General features: G+C 46.8%; 1 protein-coding gene across 2 annotated transcripts in view; it reads right to left on the bottom strand.

Annotated features, from left to right (window-relative positions):
- Positions 1 to 18,667, bottom strand: part of gse1b (Gse1 coiled-coil protein b) — a 163,981-nt gene that overhangs the window by 9,973 nt on the left and 135,341 nt on the right. The window contains exons 3-9 of one of the 2 annotated variants that reach the window (XM_069523062.1): positions 16,076 to 16,273; positions 8,691 to 8,899; positions 3,444 to 3,610; positions 3,011 to 3,211; positions 1,534 to 1,701; positions 1,042 to 1,400; positions 24 to 354 (exon numbers count right to left, since the gene is read on the bottom strand). In XM_069523062.1, coding sequence (XP_069379163.1) covers positions 24 to 354; positions 1,042 to 1,400; positions 1,534 to 1,701; positions 3,011 to 3,211; positions 3,444 to 3,610; positions 8,691 to 8,899; positions 16,076 to 16,273 — 1,633 coding nt within the window. The remainder of the gene's footprint in view (positions 1 to 23; positions 355 to 1,041; positions 1,401 to 1,533; positions 1,702 to 3,010; positions 3,212 to 3,443; positions 3,611 to 8,690; positions 8,900 to 16,075; positions 16,274 to 18,667) is intronic. The other variant, XM_020098786.2, reaches the window with a different exon arrangement.

Below are 18,667 nucleotides of genomic sequence, written 5' to 3'. Positions count from 1 at the left end.
CTGCACATTTCTGTCTGTCTCACCTGTGTGCGTCTGTCCTGTGATCTGCTGCGTCAGCCGGACGGCCCAAGTCCAAGTGCTGCTCCAGAACCTGCTGACGAAACTCGGACACCTGGTACTGACGATCCTCCTTCTCCTGCCGCAGCTTACGTTGCCGTGCCAACCACCTCTCCTCCTCGTTGTTTCTCTGAGCGAGCAGTGAGGCCGAGAGCCCCGACCCGACAGCGCTGGGTCCCATGAAGAGACCGTGGCCTGAGATTAAACCGGGGACGGGATGATGCGATTGAACCATTGGAGAGTGTAGTCCTGGTGGGACAGGTTTGGGAGCTGGGAGGGCGGGCTCTTTGGTTTTATCTGCAGAGAGAGAGAAAGGTCAGTGCAAACACTTGGTTATTATAGGGCTCCAACCAATTATTATCATTTGATGCTCATTTTCTCATCTTATCGATGTGTTTGTATAAAAATATTAGAAAATAGTGAGAGTAAGATATTTTTGTATTTGAGATTCTGGCGCCACTGACTTTTTTAGCAAACAGGTGACTTATACATGTAATACGTAACTTCGTCCACTAGGGGTCTCTAAATCAAAACAATGACAAAAGATCTAGTTTGATGTTGTTGTCGTCATCACCATTGCCAAAAAAAAAAATCAACCTGACGTGACTCAAATCATGTTCACGGATCAGGTGATATGTTTTATTCACATAACGCAGCAAACAGCAATGAATAATAGTGATCCACTGTGAGTGAACCATACAAACAGGGGATGGAAAAAACTGCTGGAATATATCTATAAATTATTAATTTGCAGCAATTGTTGCAGATTCCTTTTCTTTCCATCAATTAATTTGGTTGGTACAAGTGTGGACAAGTGTATATGTGTATACACTTTTGTTCTGTTGTGTTATTATATATTTGTCTTTATGTGAGGCAATGGACGTCTTGAGATTCAAGACGAATTTCAGAAGAGATTCTACAAATAAAGTGTAATCTACTCTAATTGTAGTTAATAGATTCTACAGGGGAAGCACAGACACATACCAGCCCGATTAGGGGTGAGTCTCTCAGGCTTGGTTCGGTCCTCCTGCCCTCTGATGGCGTGGAGCTCTGCCAGATAGTGGCTCTCCATGGCCTTCGATGCCTGCAGCTCCTTCTCCCTAAGCACTCTCTCCTTCTGCCTCTCCAGCTCCTTCTCCCTTTCTCTCTCCTTCTCCCGTTCCCTCTCACGCTCCCGTTCTCGCTCCCGCTCCCTTTCCCTCTCCCTCTCCAGCTCCTTCTCCCGCTCCCTCTCTCGTTCTCTCTCCCGCTCCTTTTCTCTCTCCACCTCACGCTCCCTTTCCTTTTCGCGCTCTCGTTCGCGCTCCCTCTCTCTTTGCCGCAGCTCATCCTCCAGCTGAAGCCTATAAAAGAGCAGTGGACAGGGGTAACACAAGCAGAAAGACGATGGACGTTAAATTAGAAATTCAATTTAGATATTCAAAATCACAGCTGATATCTAAACATGTTCTTCTATGTTAGTGTGAGGGCCTTTACCTCTCAGACTGCAGTGCTGACAGTGAAGGGTGTGTGAAATCTCCAGGGTAGCGGACCCCTTGCAGGTGCATGTGAACAGCAGAGGGATGCATGGGGGGCAAAGCTCCCCCTGCTGGCAGCTGATAGAAAGGTGACCTCAAAGCAGAAAGGCAGAAAGGGTCATCCATCCTGGGAGATAAGGATTGCAATGAAAAAAGAGAGAGAAAGAGAAAAATTCAGTCTCGGTGTGGCAGTGCAGTGTTCATTTTCATTAACCTATGTGCCTCCATCTCCCAAAGAGGTGACATCACAGGGTCGTCCATCTTTCAAGAAAGCAGCTGCGTCTCCTGGCACACCTCAATCACCACCACACAGCAGCTACAGCGAGAGACTGCACTGTGTGCTAATGCACAACTGTGCAATTCTGTGTGTATGACATCCACCGCTCATCCCCTCATTAAATGCATTACAGCGCGGTGTGTGATGGGTGCTGCAGTCCTGTGATCTAGCTGGGCTGACAGACCAGGGGCACGCAGCCTGTGTGATAGCCCAAAGCAAGAAGGGCCCTTGTCAACACATGCATGCGTGCACACACACACACTCACACAGTGTCCAGATGATCATGTACAGTACACATTTCAAACAAACACTGCACCATTTTCTACTGCTGGTTATTTTAGTATGATCCATTTTTGTATGATTATTACACTGAACAAAAAGGATTCTGTCCCCTTGTAAATGTTGCATGTTTCAATCTGGCGTATTTAATAGCTTTTACTGAGCAACAGAACCATACATATATTTTAAAATGAACTTTAAATTACTGAAACTCTTGATTTAGATACATTTATTTTGTGCAGCCATTTGACATAAGAGTCATAAAAGTGGTTAACAGGATAAATCTTATTTCAGAAGAGTTTTTTAATGTTCATTTGTCAGAAAGCATTCAGAAGTAAGCTCCAGATATACAGAGTTAGGTGGCAAATATTTGGAATGTTTGAATTCTATCAATGACTCTAACCAAGTTTAGGCAAAGAGAGGAAAACTGGAATTATTAACTGGTTTTGATGATGTAGCTTCAAAACATATGCAAGATTTTCATTAATAGAGCAAGATCAGTTTTTTATTTATTTCAATACAATAAAAACACACCCATAGGATTTTTGGAAAACTATCAAGTGTAGTGCTTCTCCTGTTGTCTGTCTCTAACCCAGTGTTTTTATGGTCACTGCCATCTGTCTCAGTCACGTCCCACTCCATCTCTCTTACGCTCAACAAAACCTCTTCCTCAGTTAAATAACATACAAATAAAGAAAATCAACTAAAATATTTAAGCTCTGAGAAAAATCTATTCAAGGTCAACGTTACACAGACGCATTTTACTGCTGAGTCTAAACAGTGCAAATACTTAGTTCCATTTTATGCACTGGTTTGCACAATTTGCTCTCAGAGGAAATTGGTGCCAAGTCAACAAAAACAACTGAGCGGAGAGGCCTACCTGTATGGTGTGAAGGAGGGGTGGGGCAGGTAACTGGGGTGGTAGTAGGCAGCTGCAGCGGCTGCAGTGGCGGGGTCCAGGCCAAGGGGCAACGAGGGCATGCGGAGGGCATCCTCGGTCGTGGCGTAGGGCCGGAAGCCACGGAGATACTCTTCTGGTATAGGACCAGGGGGCACTGCATTAGGCAACTGTCTGGGCAGACTGAGGATAAAGCAACAGTAGAGGAACAACAGAGATTTTGCATGTGTTAGTTATTGTGAAAATTGACCAGTTTTCACCAAGAAACTCTAAAATATTTATTCAGCAGAATCAACCAGACAAATGATTGTTGTAGCAGCTTATTCCAGTGAGTTTCATTAATGATCATATGCCAGAGTGTTAATGAAAAATAAATCCATGAGAACAAAACACGGCGGAGCAGTGTGTGACTCACTTGAGGGGCTGGAAACGTGAATCCTGCATGACAGCACCGGGGGTGAGACCAAAGGCATAGGGGTTTCCCAGGAGGTGGGCAGGGATAGAGGGGCCACCCTTTTCCTGGGGTAGGTTTCCCTCGACACCCAAACGTTCCCTGCTGGCCCCACGAGGCCCTGAGTCAATCTGGGGAGAGGAGAGAGAGATGCGGAGAGAGAGAGAGAGAGATTCCTGGTCATTGTTTGTAGGGACCTGTGACCGTCACGGTTGTCAGGTCTCATGAAGCCCATCCTGTGAGGGGGCGAGGATGGGGGAGGTGGGGGAGAGAATAGGCCTGTGTGTGATGCAGCAGCCTCCCTCACTCTCCCTCTATTCAGACCTCAGAAAGATTCATCCACTTTCTCACACATGCAACAACCCCAGTAAAAATACATGGATCAACTTTACTCTGAGGGAAATCTATTGTAAAATGAGGAAACCAGAAAAGTAGGGTAAAAAACACAGTTTAATTTAAAGAGAGCGATGCCATCTATATAATTGATGAGGATGTGGGAGATGCACAAAGGCAGTGCTTCCACTGAGAATAAGATTTTGATCTTGATTGAGTGTGTATGTTTGTGTGCAAACATAACCTGCCCACCAACATGTACAGAGGAAGACAAGAAAATCTAAAAAGCAACATCCCTCTGCCTCGCCATCTCCCTTCTTCTCCTTCACCTCCCTCTCTCCCTTTGGCAGCAAGTCTGGTCTCACTTATCCAATCCTCACAACAAACATACACACACTCAGCAGGCACACACACCGTTTCAGAGCTACAAAGACATCCTGCTGTGCGAGTGGGAGGGCATTTTTTTCTCAAGCTTTGGTATCCCTCGGCCTACAAACGCAAAATGCCGAGCTGGGGAAATTTACAACCCTTGTAAGTAGGAGAAAGGGAAATTGTTTACATAAAGATGTGTACAGTTGATGAGGGTTTTCATCGGAGTGGCAGAACAGTCATCTCATCACCGGGCGAAATAAGACTTGAAGCGGCGAGCGACCGACTGGAAAGAATCAGGAGGGAAGAAAGGGAAGAGAGATGAAGCCCTAAAGAAGACGAGAGAGAGGAGAGGGCACTTCTTGCCCCGCCGAATTAACCTCTGGGATTAGAGAGAGACCTTAAAGCGGCACTGTCTTCTCTCTCACTGCCGCCTGATAAAACAAATCCTATTTAGTGAGCCATTACCTCCACGCCCTCCTCTGCAGCCACTGACCCGGAATGACACTGATGCGCCAACATCCAATCTTAAATGCCTCTAATGTTCAGACTCCCCACATCCCCCTTTGTTTCCTAGACCTCCCACTTTCTGGTGCTTGCTCCGTGTTGTTTGGTTGCACTTCACTAAACAGTGAGGCACTTTATTCCCTCAAACCCCTCTGTCCCTCCCCGCAACCACCCCCGCACTCACTCCATCCCTGTGCTTTCAAAGCTTTATGAGCACAGGGGAGAAGGTGGATGGTCCCTCCCAATCAGCAGCCGACTGGAAAACAGGTTCATGTATGTCAAAAGAAGTCAATATCAGCCCATGCATGCAAACCACAGAGTGCCAGGCTCTCTGTTTGCTACTTCCTCTTTTTTTTCTTTATCTGCCGTTACAAAAAACGATTGCTGGTTCGATGGAAGTCTGACTGTTAAAAAGACCTTGAGATATATGTGGCAGGCAAATATACATGCAAACATTTCTGAGTTTAACCCACATGAACTTTCCCATGAAGCCATGCACATATATCCTATCATACAGATGTACGTTAAGGTAAGGTGACCGGTATTACTTCTATCAAACTTTCTGTCAGGTAATATTTGCTTTAATCACATCTGTGAACCGCTTTATCAAGTGTCTAACAAAACTTTCATCATTACTTAACTGAAATAACTGTGCCACTGAACTTTACTCAAGTACTTTTCTCTACCCATGATATTCTGTATAGTGAAAGGCATATATTATGTACATATTCTCTGCTTTTTACTTGATTTTTATTCTTATTTGATTTTTTTGTGTGTATTTTTTTAATCTACACAACATTTTTAGCTTTGCAGGATGATTGACATTTTTTCTTTATTTGTAACATGAGTCACCACAGAGCTCTACTGGACTAATTAGATTTACTCATACATTTCACATCATAAGACGATGGAATAAAGATGCTTGTAAAACAACAAAGCGTTGCAGTGCTGCTGCAAGTTTACAATTGACTGGCTTTTCTTGATTTGAAATATTAATACTGTTACTGAAAGTAAAGAAAGTCCCTTTTCTATAGGAGATGATCAAGAAAAATGAATTTGGAATCTTTTTGTTAATGATTATGAGTGCAAATGGCAGCCATGTTGCATCTTTATGGTGTCATTTTTTCTGCCAGAGCCTGATCCCGGTCTGTGTATGGAATATAGGCGTACACAAAAACATGTAAAGGTGTGGATGTAACAGGTCAGAACCTTGAAAAAGTTAACATGCCTTAGACAGAACGTTTTGTTCCCATTAGAGAGGCACCTTAGACACTCGGGCATCCAATCAGCCATCCCATTCTGACCTTTCACCCCGCCGTAAAAAAGCATCCTTCCATTCTCAAATAAACACTATTCAATAGCAGCCCGCCATATACACACTACAGAGCACAAATACAAAGACACATCCATTAGCAGGGCATCTTCCTCTGTGCGAGCCAGGCTCCTGTAACCCCCAGTGAGGGTGGGAGACCCCGTGCATTGTAGAGTTCTCGTTTACGCCTCTCAGATGGAGCTATGAATCCAAATTGCCAATTAAAAAGCAATTACAGGCAGCAGCGGGAGCAGACTCCTGCAGTCATTAAAGCAAAATGCCAACACACCAAGCCCTCCCCCCTTCACTGCCTTGCCCATCACCCCCCTCTGAAAGACAGACTAATATCTCAGCCAGAGAGACACTAATCAACCCTTCTAACACACAGAAAGCAGGACACACACACACACACACACACACATGCAACAGATAAGCTTTACAGGGGATCCACAGAACAAAACCTCTGTGTGTAACTATTTATCCTCCCAGCGTGAAAATCTCCTTTCGTCTTTATTTCTTCATTTCTGGCTCTTGTAATATTCTTTGTCACTCTTTATGTCATAACCCAGAAGAAAATTCTGTATAAATATTGGATGATAAAAGCAGACACATGTTACAGCCACACTACGTTTTCATTTGCTACAGATAGGCCTGCCATCCATACTACTGCAGAGTTTTAGACCAGCTAAATCGGATCGGTTTGCAAATGGTGCTGACTGCGTTTCAGTCTGGATCGGCAGAAACGTATATGTTTGTAAACGATGACATAGACACTCACAAGAGCTTGCTGATAGGGTCTTTTCAGTCATGACCTAGCCTTTGCTAATCAGTCAGGTTCCTATTACATTACCCTCTTCCAGATGATAACAACCTGGTTTAGCCTTGGCCACCAGTGTAGAGCGCAACATGGATAATCAATTAAAATCGTTGCTGACCCTGTTGTTTCTGCGGAGAGCTGTTGTGCAGTTATATTCAGCATTTTACAATGATACAACTGCTTGTGTAGGGCACCAGCTATTATTTGAGAAATCTGTGACAATTCCCTTGTTCCAGTGGGGCACACTTGCCTTCCTGTTTACACCACCAGGTGCATGTCCAGTGTACATGAGTGGTCATGTAATATGTTTTTAAAACTGAGATTAAAACTGATGCGGTGCTAAAACACTTGTGTGGACAGAATTTTAAAAAGAGTAATATGGATGCAGCCAGAGAAGGTTAGAGAAGACTACAAGGGTTAAGGGCAAAGACAGAAGGTAAAAGCACTGATGCATTCTTCCTCATCAACCATTAGTGATGTTAACAAGCTCCAGACAGTATCATCTGTGTTTAAGAGGGGCATTTTGATAGCAGGGGTGCATCCATGTCCTTTATAGCCACATAGCTCTTTGTCACCAGAGTTGTAGTGCTTCCTGAAGCAGCCCCACAGAGACAGAGGAGATGCTATTACATCAGCTTGCTAACCCCCCCCCCAACCTTTACCCCCTCCATCGCAACCTCTTGTCTACACCTTAACCTCCTCCATTCTTCAGCTGGGTGGCCCCAAGCTGCTGTAGGCACCAACAACCCAGTGGCACGACCTTTTGGATTCATGCTCGTTTTCTTGCACACACACACACACAGACACACACACACACACACACACACACACAGACACACAGACACAGACACACACACACACACGAACAGTATTAACAACAATATATGTGGAAAGGAGCGGCAAGGCTTCTGTCCCTTTATTTCTTCTGTTGCACTTGAATGGGGGGAAAAAGGGTGATATGATTGGGAGAGATCCCCTGCAGCCCCCTCCAACTTCTGGTCGACCCTTGAACTATTGAGGGGTCATTCCGTAAAAGGGGGGGGGGGGGGCAAAAGGTTGAATGTTACCACACTGACCTCCTCGCTCACCCTTTGCTCTGCCCCTTCTCCCTGTCTCAGGGGAACCGTCAAAGTGTCTCACCGAGTTTCTGCGTGCAGCCGAGTGCTGTTCATAACTGTGTGCTTGGCCTCGACCATTAGCCCTGAGCTGAGATAACAAGGCTTAAATCAAGGCCATAATCCATAATCCACTCCTTATCAAAGCAAGCAGCTCTCCTCCTCTCTCCCTTCTACGTAACATAGAGCGGGTGTCGGGGTGACGAATCAGAGGATGCACTTGACTGCTTGAGTGAAGAGGGTGAGGCTGGACATGCTGTGTGTGTGTGTGTGTGTGTGTGTGTGTGTGTGTGTGTGGGGGGGGCCAAGGGCAAGAGGGCCAAGTAGGAGGGGGGTTGGAGGGGCACAGATGTTGGCTGCCGTTGAGGCTGTCACCTCCACGTCCCAGTGGCAGCTGCCATTGTTTAACGCATGGAGCCGTGGGGGGTGGTGTGGTGATGAGGGGAGGGGGGCAAACACTCATACACCCACTATGTCACATGTACATATGTCAAGTGCATAATGCCTCACTATTGGTTCCAGGCCAGATACAAAATCCATTAATCCCTCGAGAGCCTGTCTGTGGTCATGTTTGTGCTAGCAGGCAAGAATGAGATCACTAGAATGTTGCTTGGACAACAAGATAAGAGACAGAAAGGAAAAAAAAAAAAGGAAAGAAAATAACATCGGAACAATCTGAGAGCAACAGAAAGAAAAAAAATGGATGGAAGATAAGAGGCTAAAGGTCAGTAAGAGGAGGTGTTTGGATGTGGTTTTACCTGGCGTCCCTCGTTCCTCCAGAGGCCGTTGCTTGTCTTTGTTGGAGCAATGGTGACTACAGGTGGAGTGTTTGGCACGCTGTGGCCCGCCGGGGGGACCAGGACAGGCCCTGGACCGAGGGGGCCCCTCTTGGGAGTGCTGACTGGAGAGCTGTGGTTGGTGGCCGGGGAGGACACTGGAGAGGACTCACTGCTGATGGAGGACGCAGCTGGAGAAAGACAGAAAAATCACATGAGCAGCGTGAAAGAAACCACATATGTTATCTATATAAGAGTACATAGTTTTACTGATAAAAGGCAAATATAACAACGCTAAAATCCAATGACACCTTCACAAGGTAATGAAAGGAGGTTGCAGCAGTGTAACAGCAGCGCACAAACACACACACACACACACACACACACACACACACACACACACACACACAGGCAGATGGATGGCCCTCGGCCCTTATTATGAAGTGACAGTGATCAGAATGAGCGGCCCTGTGACAGTCACACAGCCTTGACATGCAGGACACACACACACCACAAAAACACACAGCTTGAGAGAGAAAAGCCACACTAGACGTGTATACAGTCAGTGTCGTTTTCAGCAACACACAGGCCCCCCTCCACAACACACACACACACACACAGCAGGTGGTGAAAGGCTAGCCCAATGAGCTTCTCTGCTGCTCTGTACTATAGCTGTGCCACATTAACAAAGCCCTCCAGGGAAACCCAGGGTCACGGTCTGGTCGCATGCCTCGCTTTCTGCACATCTCGCTTTCTCTCGCACAGCCATATGATATGCTCACATTCACATACTTATATCATTGCAATTTCATCTTTCCAAATGTATATGTTTACCCCCCCCCCCCCCCGCATGATGCACATTCTCTTCCTCTATCTGCTTTGTTCTTGAGTATTCTTCCTTCCATTTTCTTCCTTCATCTTTCTCTTGGCTTCTCCTCTGTTTCAACCTTTGTGTTACACATTTCTCATTTCTTCTCTTTTTCTCTCCCAGCCTCCTCCTCTTCTCCTGACAGTACAGTCTGCTGTGAGCCTCCTCTGCTCAGAGCGAGGCGTACCCAGCGTTACACAGTCAAACTGGGTCACAACCCTCTCAATGGGACACACACTTCAGTGCTGCATCAAGGACAGCAGCCCATGTGAGCTTTGTTGTGTGTGCATGTGCAGGTAGTGTGCTTTTGTGCATCATCAATGTGCTTGCATGCAGCCATGAGGAAAAAAAGGCAGCTGAAACCTCAGGCCAGTTTCAGGTCTACTTCCTCTCCAATTATCACCATCAGAAAAAAAAAGCAACCACAGATCTCCACCCAGACGCCATTTCTTCTCTGTTTCCGTGGCAACGTAACCCTAACAGACGACGTCCCCGGATTGGTGGGTGCAGCCGGGGTATCGACCGAATTTAAACACCTCATTCTGACTAATACTACTAAATAATGGAAAGAATCAATAGTGGCAGCGAGGTGACGCTTAAGAGAAAATCTGAAAATCTATGTCTGAGTGTGAGGAGGTGGGGCAAGGAGAAAAAGATGTGTGAAGAAAAGCTGGTGATGATACATGTGAGGTGAGACATGAAAATGAAAAATGATAGAGAGATGGGGGAGCGATGGGGAGGGGGGACAGCTAGTGAGAGGTTGAAAAGAAGGTGCGGTGGAGGTGAGGCGAGAGATGGGAGCAGAGGGGAGAGCGGAGAGATAAGAGGTGCAGATGGGTGAGTGGGTGGCAGGGACGGGGTGAGGGATATGGTGGGAGGGTGGGCGTGGGGGGCATATCTTGTCTGCACAATGGCAATTAGTGGCTTAATGCCCCCCACACCACCGCATCCCACACCTCACCTCGGAGAGCCATTACTCTGCCCTGCAAGACTAGGCCAATCAATAGCAGCCCACTCAGCCTGGGGAATGGGTGTACACTTAATACAGCTCTAGTGTCACAGCCTATTCACTCACCACACACACACAACATGCATACACAAGGATGGGGGAACAAATAGGGCTTGAAGGAAGGGGGGAAGTAGAGAGGAGAGGAGGGGCAGTGATCACAGTGACTCTGAACTGCTAAGCAACAGACCTCTGCTCCCATCTATTTCTCTCACCCCCACCTTCCCATCTTCTCCTCTTCCTCCTCGTTTTCCGTGTAGAGGCAGAGCGGACTGGAGAAGACTAAATAATTAAAAGAGGAAGAAGAGAGGCAGGTGAGGGGATGAAGGCAGGAAATAAATGAGACAAGGGGTAGCCCGACCGACAGTTTCATTCTCTTCTTCATTCTCTCAGCATCCTTCCTCTAAATGCCGACCACAGCTATAGCTCTATCGTTCCCTCCACCACACACCCATCCACCACTTCTTCTTCATAAACCCCAGTTCCTTTTCCTCTCACTTCTTCAAACACAGTGCCAGCCAGCCAGACACAGATCAGACTCAAAAAGCACAAATTTCAAAATCACATTTACAATACGTCAATACTTGACGGCTTAGGGTGACATGTTTGCATTTGTGTATCTTTTCATGTTTCGCCCTTAGCCTTTTGTTTAAACCACAGACAGACGTGTTGGCTGTAAGCCTCTTTCCTTTATCAAGACTCCATCCCTCTCTCCCAAGATTTTCTCCTGCTCATTTTAACCCCCTTGCTCCAATTTCCATACCAATCGCCCTGTCCCCTCCCTCATTTCATTGTACATCTGATAGGGAGAGAAATCATATATGAGGCATGTGATTGGCACCAAGGTGGTGTCACTTCTGCCACATGCTCCTCCTACCTTTCATCTACAGAGAGAAGATGGCCACACATGCCGGCCCTGCAGGGAGCTGGAAGAAGACAAGAGGAGGAGTGAGGCACAAGCCTTTCGTCCCCAGAGTCGAAATGGGCTCATCAGCTCTCGACCTGCACTTCATTAGCTGTACTGATTGTCACTTGCTTGGTGTGTGAGGGAGTGCGGGTGGTGTGGTGATGGGGTTTGGGTTGGGGTGGGGGGGTGCAAGAGGAGGGAGGGAGCGGGAGAAAAGAGAGAAAGAGAGAGAGAGAGAGCGCTGTCTTAGTCACAAGCTGTGTGTGATTTATGTGAGGCTCCTTTCTCTATATCGCCTCCTCTATTACCAGTCCCACTCTCCCAGGCTGCCTCCACACTTGACCGCTCAAGCTAACACACACACACACGCACGCACGCACGCACGCACGCACGCACGCACGCACGCACGCACGCACGCACACGAGCAGCAGCAACAAATAAACAATCCGCACTGTGGTCGGAGGTTGTGGCCAAGTGTCCCTGTGTAGATGGCACCTTTTACTTCAGCCACTGACCCAATCGAAAAGCCAGAAAAAGTCACCATGGCTCTTCAGCAGCCTCTTTGATTCACTGACAGAGTGCAGGGGCTGGAGCAAGGAGTCCCACCGGATCACTGAGCCCTGACAGGAAGACATTGCGGCACAAAAAAATGATTAAGTGTTGCCAAATGGTCCCTTCCAATCCTCTGCTACCACCTTCACCACCACCGCTGTTGCCAAAACAGCCCAGCATAGCCAACAGTATCTCTGCCAGGCAGAAGGTGCTCGCCTCTAACCCACCTCACACACCCACCCTGCCCCTTCTCCTCAAACCTCCTCCCTCCCAGCATGCATTACAACAACATCAGCACTTAATTAAACAGTCCATTTCACACCTGGTGTGCATAGCAGTGCCCAGCCAACCCTGCATCCATATGCCACCCCACCAGTACACACACACACACACACACACACACACACACACACACACACACACACACACACACACACACACACCTGCTACTACAGTCTTGGCCATGCACTGACAACACAACACAAAGCCTGAAATTTGCATCACTGAGTGGGGGGAGGGGAGAACACAGTGTGTGTTGCTGTGCCAGCGAGGGAAAAGGAAGACGGTACAAGATGGCGGTTGGAAGTAAGGAGCACATCTCTGTGCTTTCTGCTGACAGTACAAACTGTACATTATGCTTAAATTCAGCTCCCCCACTCAACAGAGTCATGAGAGGTGTAATGTGGTTGTGTACAGAGAGAGGGAGGGATGGAGGGAGAGCGTGATAGAGTGATAGAGAGAAGGGGAAAGCAAATGAGCTTGTTTGTGAGTGTTTCAGGGACAGTCACAGCCTGAAGGGTTTTGCCTTTAACACACACACACACACACACACACACACACACACACACACACACACACACACACACACACACACACACACACACACACACACACACACACACACACAGGCTGTGTGAGCTCCAGGCAGGCTCCAGATGGAGAGGTCAGAGACACACTGCCCTGCTGTCCCAGCATGCTCTGGGCTCCCATAAACAAGGGGAGCCTCCGGACACACACACACACACACGCACGCATACACACACACAGTCTGACAAACACCTCAGGTTTTCACAAATCAACTAATTACTTCAGATTCTTCTTTTTTTCCAGCCAATTCATCCCATCTATCTTGTTCACCTTTCTTCTCCCTCACTCCATTCTCTCTCCAGGCAGTGGAAAACAGTTGGGATGAACCCAGTCATGAAATTCTGCTGGTGTGTGTGTATGTGTGTATGTGTGTGTGTGTGTGTGTGTGTGTGTGTGTGTGTGTGCACGCCTGAGACTGTATGAGAAGAAACAACTGAGAGGATTAGACCCAGATCTGCCTAATTAATCAGATATCAGCAGGGCTGCCTTTTTGAGGCAGTGGGTAATCTGTGTCTTTGTGTGGTGTCTATTTGCTCGCACATGTGAATGGTATCAGTGTGTGTGTGTGCTCATGTGAGTGTACATGGGATGAGAGTGTGTCCTTTGCACTGCTCAGATACTCATTATACATTACCTCCCCTCTTCAGCACAGCATTCAGTTCACAGAGCTATTCATTATACTTGCCACAGACAAGTGACAACGTATGTGTCTGTGTGAGTATGGGTGTGTGTATAAACAGCAGCCGTGCTCAGGGTCTTAAATCAGTTCAGCAGCCTGTGGCGGTGATACTAGTGCTCAAACCTCACTAATTCCCCCAGGCCACTGAGTCATGGCACATCACATACTGTAAATACACGACTCACCTCAAAGCGTCAAACAGAGCTTGAGGGAGACGATTAGGTTTGGCCGGATCGGGTCGGTACACTGAATGTGAACACTGGGTGTTGTGTTTGATTCAGCTGACGCTCCCGAAAGGACAACAATAAGACTGAAAGAGCCAATAAATGAGAGCGTGGAGACTCCAGTCCAGTTGGTGGCTCTAACTCACATGTAAACTGAGTAAAAAGAGGAAACAGATTGCAGTGGGGCCACAATCAGCAGGACAACAACCATTCAACTTCAAATTCAATATGATGATGTAAGTTGCAAATAATTCTTCAGAAACTGGTTACTATGTTCACATTGTCATATTGCTTTTTAAAAATGCAATACAACATGGAATTAGCGCTGTGACACCATCGGTACAGGTTGCTGATGTAAGTTCCTTTTTCCTCTTTAATTTGCCACAACCTGTCATAATATGAGAGAGAGAGAGAGAGAGAGAGAGAGAGAGAGAGAGAGAGAGAGAGAGAGAGAGAGAGAGAAGGGGTTGAGTCAAAGCAGCTAATGATAGGAAAGCAGGCTTCAACATGCTAAGAAATCCAGAGGCTCACCCAGTTGCAAAGACAACTGTTTGCATGTGTGGGGGTGTTTGGGTGTGTTGCCTATAAATACAGGCTCTGCAGACAGAGAGGTGACTGGAGCTCCGGGGGTCTCGTGCCTCTCTGCCCACCCTAGAGCCAGTGCTCCTTACACAGGCAGCGTCACCTCTTACGGTATGTCTGACTCACCCACACACATCACTGCCTACACCAGACAGACTCAAAAGTAACAAACATTTCAAATGAAGATGGTATAAGCTGGTGTCTATATGACAAACTCAGACAGGAGCTCTCGGTCTCTGTAGAACATAAATTACAAGCACAAGCAGCCGAGCGTGGCATAATGAAAACCAGAAACGTTTTACAAAGATGACTAAGAGAGGACAATTATTGTTTTTTTTCCAGCTACAACTGAAGGAAGAAGGAAAATTGCTGAGGGAGAGAAAAGAGATGATGAAGAGGAGAAGGTTTGAGAGGGAGATGAGGAGGAGAGGCTGGGGCCGATCTCATGTTCTGTCTCTCTCTGGGTAATAAATAAATTGCTGGGTCATGGGTCCCAGGCTGCGGTGGGCTTTGGAACAGGGTGTCCAGGGAAAGATAGTAAGGAGGGGACCTTCTGATTTAAGAGCCAGCGCAAAGGTGGACTGCTGTGGTAGCTGGGCCTGTCTGAAGCCAACACACACACTATTGTGCAGATTCTGCTTTGTTCGCTTACATTTGTGTAATTAAGCATTACTGTGCACTTGAGTTTGGACAAAACATGTATGTGCGTCTAAAAGGTCATCTTTGATTTGATCAAACATACAGGAAACATAACCCCTCTCACTGAGCATCTAAAAACACTTGCATAGATCTTTGAACAAGCAGCCTTAAAGGGATAGTCATATAGTTATATGTCAGTAGCCCGTATTTCAACCACCTGATGCTTATTTCATACCCACACAACAGCAGCACAGAGCTGGACAGTGATGTGGGAATTCTGTTGCATGCTTCTTGTGTATATGTGCGCACACCCCGATGGGGTGGAATGTATGATGGATAATTCGCGAGCCAACACATACACACATCGACAAGCACACCCGAACACATCTACACTCATACACAGCACATTAAGTGGGTCAGCTTGAGTGGCTCCTCTTCGTCCCTTCATCTCCAGGGACAGCGACTAATTCAATCCTGTGTGGATATCACTCCTTTGCCATTAGCAGCTCAGTGCTCAGCTACATATACTGGAAACGGAACATACATGTGTGCACACACTGCAGCGTAGAGAAGGTACAGAGCACCTGGCTCCCTTAGATTTAGGTAAGGGTCAGTGCAGCCGGATTTAACAATATACTTAGCCCTTGTTGTTTGATACACACCAGGATTCTGGGATCCTTGTTTAATATCATCATAATATTTTCAGCAAAACAGAGAATCTAAAACGAAGTGCAAAGCATGACCTGTAGGCTCGTTTTTAACCTTTCAATACATAATGTATTAAAATAAACTTAATTTCCTCAACCAATGCATGTGTACCGTAAAAGGCACAAAAGAAAACATACACAATTGCACAACCAGTGTACATCCGTCTATTCATTCGGACTAAAGACTGAAACAATGTTACCCTTTCATCATCAACAACATCCAAATTATGTCATTCTGTCTGTGATGAAAATACCATTCCTATAATAAATCTAAAACTCTGTAGCGCCCATCTGCAAATGTGTTGTGTCACATCCCGACACGCTATGTGGCTTTACCTCGAGGTTCTTCTGCCTGTTTTGCCAGTTTACGGAGGGCTGCAGCGAATCCGGAGTGAGACGACTGTGTAGCCGGGCTTCCATTGGCTACAATAGAACCGTTGAGAGGTGACGGGGTGAGGGGGCTGACCGTCGCCGTGGTACGGGTTGCCGTGGAGATCATTCCTAATGATGGTGACTTTGGCTCATGGCTCATGCCTACAAAATGGACAGTGGAAAAAAGAAGGGGAGAGGTTTAATAACAGATTGAATAGTGAGGACAGAGTGTGGTGCTGGGTATCTGTGTGTGACAGCTGGGACGGATGGGGATCGGTGGTGTGAGGGGCTTTAGTTGTATGGCTTAGGGTCAGAGGTGAGAGGTTAGAAGGGCAGGTCACCCTTCCCTTGCTCAAAGAGCTCCAGTCTGGCTGTGTGTCTGCCAGAGAGGACCTTGGTCACAGAGTTTACGCAACACCTCAACTGCTCATGCTCTGACACTACCAGAGCAACTATTTCCTATTTGTTTAATGTTTATTAGTGTATAATCACCACTAATGCATTCCGTTTCAAAAAACTTGTGCCAGCTGGGGGGGAGAAAGGATGAGGGGGGCGGGGGGTTAAGACGGCTGTCCCTTTCCTTCCTGTGTATGTGTGTGTTGAAAGGTGACCCCTTGTTGACAGCTCCTCGGTCAGTGGAATCCCTAAATGCCAGAGCCGTGTGCGATAGTCCTACATGTTCATGGAAAACACATTCATTCATTCCCTCACTCATTCAGACGTGTGAAGTTATACACAAACACACACACATGCTTGGATTTGTTCAGAATCCACCTTAAATCAGATTTCAAAGAAACCTGTAGACTAACACAAGTTCTAATACAAACAGTGCATCAATAGAACAATTAGATGAGTTGTATCTGAGAATACCCAAGAGAGTAAAAGGGCTATAAAAAGATAATGTGCCATCCTGAGGAGAGCACAGAGGCCAAGCACCCTGTATGTCTACACACACACACACACACACACACACACACACACACACACACACACACACACACACACACACACACACACACACACACACACAGGCATGTCAGGCATGAGAGAGTGAATAACATTCCCTAACACCTCTTAAGTTGTCCTGCCTGTACCCTCCCTGTTACCCGGTGCACTCTGAATGAACCCAGCACACAATTAATAATGGGATCAACAATGAATACTGTCTGAAAAACACACACTACACCATTGAGAGACTGGCAAACAAGCCAAACACGCACACACACGCGCACCGACAGCCCTGTCCAATAATGTGACTTTGTGGGGATGTTACGAGTGCTGCTGTGGATCCCTCTCTTTTTAGAGAAAGTCAGAAAAAGTGTGAGGACAGAGTTTAAAAAATACACAAGAAACTTTTTACAAAAATACACTAAAGCGACAGAGCAGAGTGACTTTCAACTTTGTATCAACCAAACACACACACACAAAAGCACAGTTGTAACAGACACACATGCACGTGAGAGAAGAAATAGACAAGCACAAATACACACAGAGGCACACATCCGGAGGTCTGGCAGTGGTTCATGACCCCCCCCCCCCCCCCCCATAGATTAAAAGCGTGGCCAAAGCTCCTTACTGCACAAAGGAACGGAGCTGCCTGGATCCCCCATGGCTGCATCTTCACGTTGAGCCCAGCCCAGCACACACCGGCAGCCACCGACAGGACACAAACCATCTTTCTGCTCCTCTCTCTCTCTCTCACTTCGTCTATCTCCTCTCGCCCCGTCCACCCTCTTTCCCTCCCCGCCTGTCTTCCTGTCTCTCTCCGTGCCGCTCACAAAGACCGTTTAGAGCTTATCTAACAAAGCAACACACCACACACGCCGCCTATCTCTCCCCTCCTCTCTCTCTCTCTCTCTCTCTCTCTGAGAAAACAGAAATTCTTAGCCTAGCAGCTGCTGCGATGTCACATGACCTCAGCAACCCCCCCTCCTCACACTCTCCCTCACTCCTCCTCCTCCTCTCTCAACCTATAATTCCTCAGCCATTTGTAGATAACAGACACAGGCATGCATACCCTGCCAAGGCAAGCTACAGGAGGGGGAGGGGAGAGGAGAGAAGAGGAGGAGAGGAGCCGAGGAGGAGGGGAGGGTGTTCAGCCGGTCACCACATCTGACCCCTTTGCTGAGGAGTGACAGGCAGAGTGTATGCATGTGCAAAGACGAATGGCAGGGGTTAGGTTAAATATGTAAGGCACCCTTTGCTTCTTGAGACAGAAAAAGAAAGACAAGGGATGAGAAAGAAAGACAACATGTCCCGGCCTGTGTCAAGCCCTACAGCATCAGAGAGACAAACCTTTTGTGTTCTAATATCTGACTGATTTAAATCAATTTGACTTTATTTACATTGTTCTAACTCCTGAAAATGCTCACCAAGACATATCAAAGCGTATTAGAAGAAGTAAAAGTAAAAAAAGCCACTCACTCTAGATTGATCGCACACAAACAAGGAAGTTTGGCCAAAAATGTGCATGTGCACCTTGGCAGTACACACACACGACATGCTAACACACGCTATACAATAAGGAGGCGTTGTTATCAGGGACTATACTACATG

The sequence above is a fragment of the Paralichthys olivaceus genome, chromosome 1 (genome assembly GCF_024713975.1).
Source record: "Paralichthys olivaceus isolate ysfri-2021 chromosome 1, ASM2471397v2, whole genome shotgun sequence".
Taxonomy (NCBI): Eukaryota; Metazoa; Chordata; class Actinopteri; order Pleuronectiformes; family Paralichthyidae; genus Paralichthys; species Paralichthys olivaceus.
Note: the sequence above shows the minus strand (reverse complement) of the source record. Positions and strands in the feature narration are given on the sequence as shown.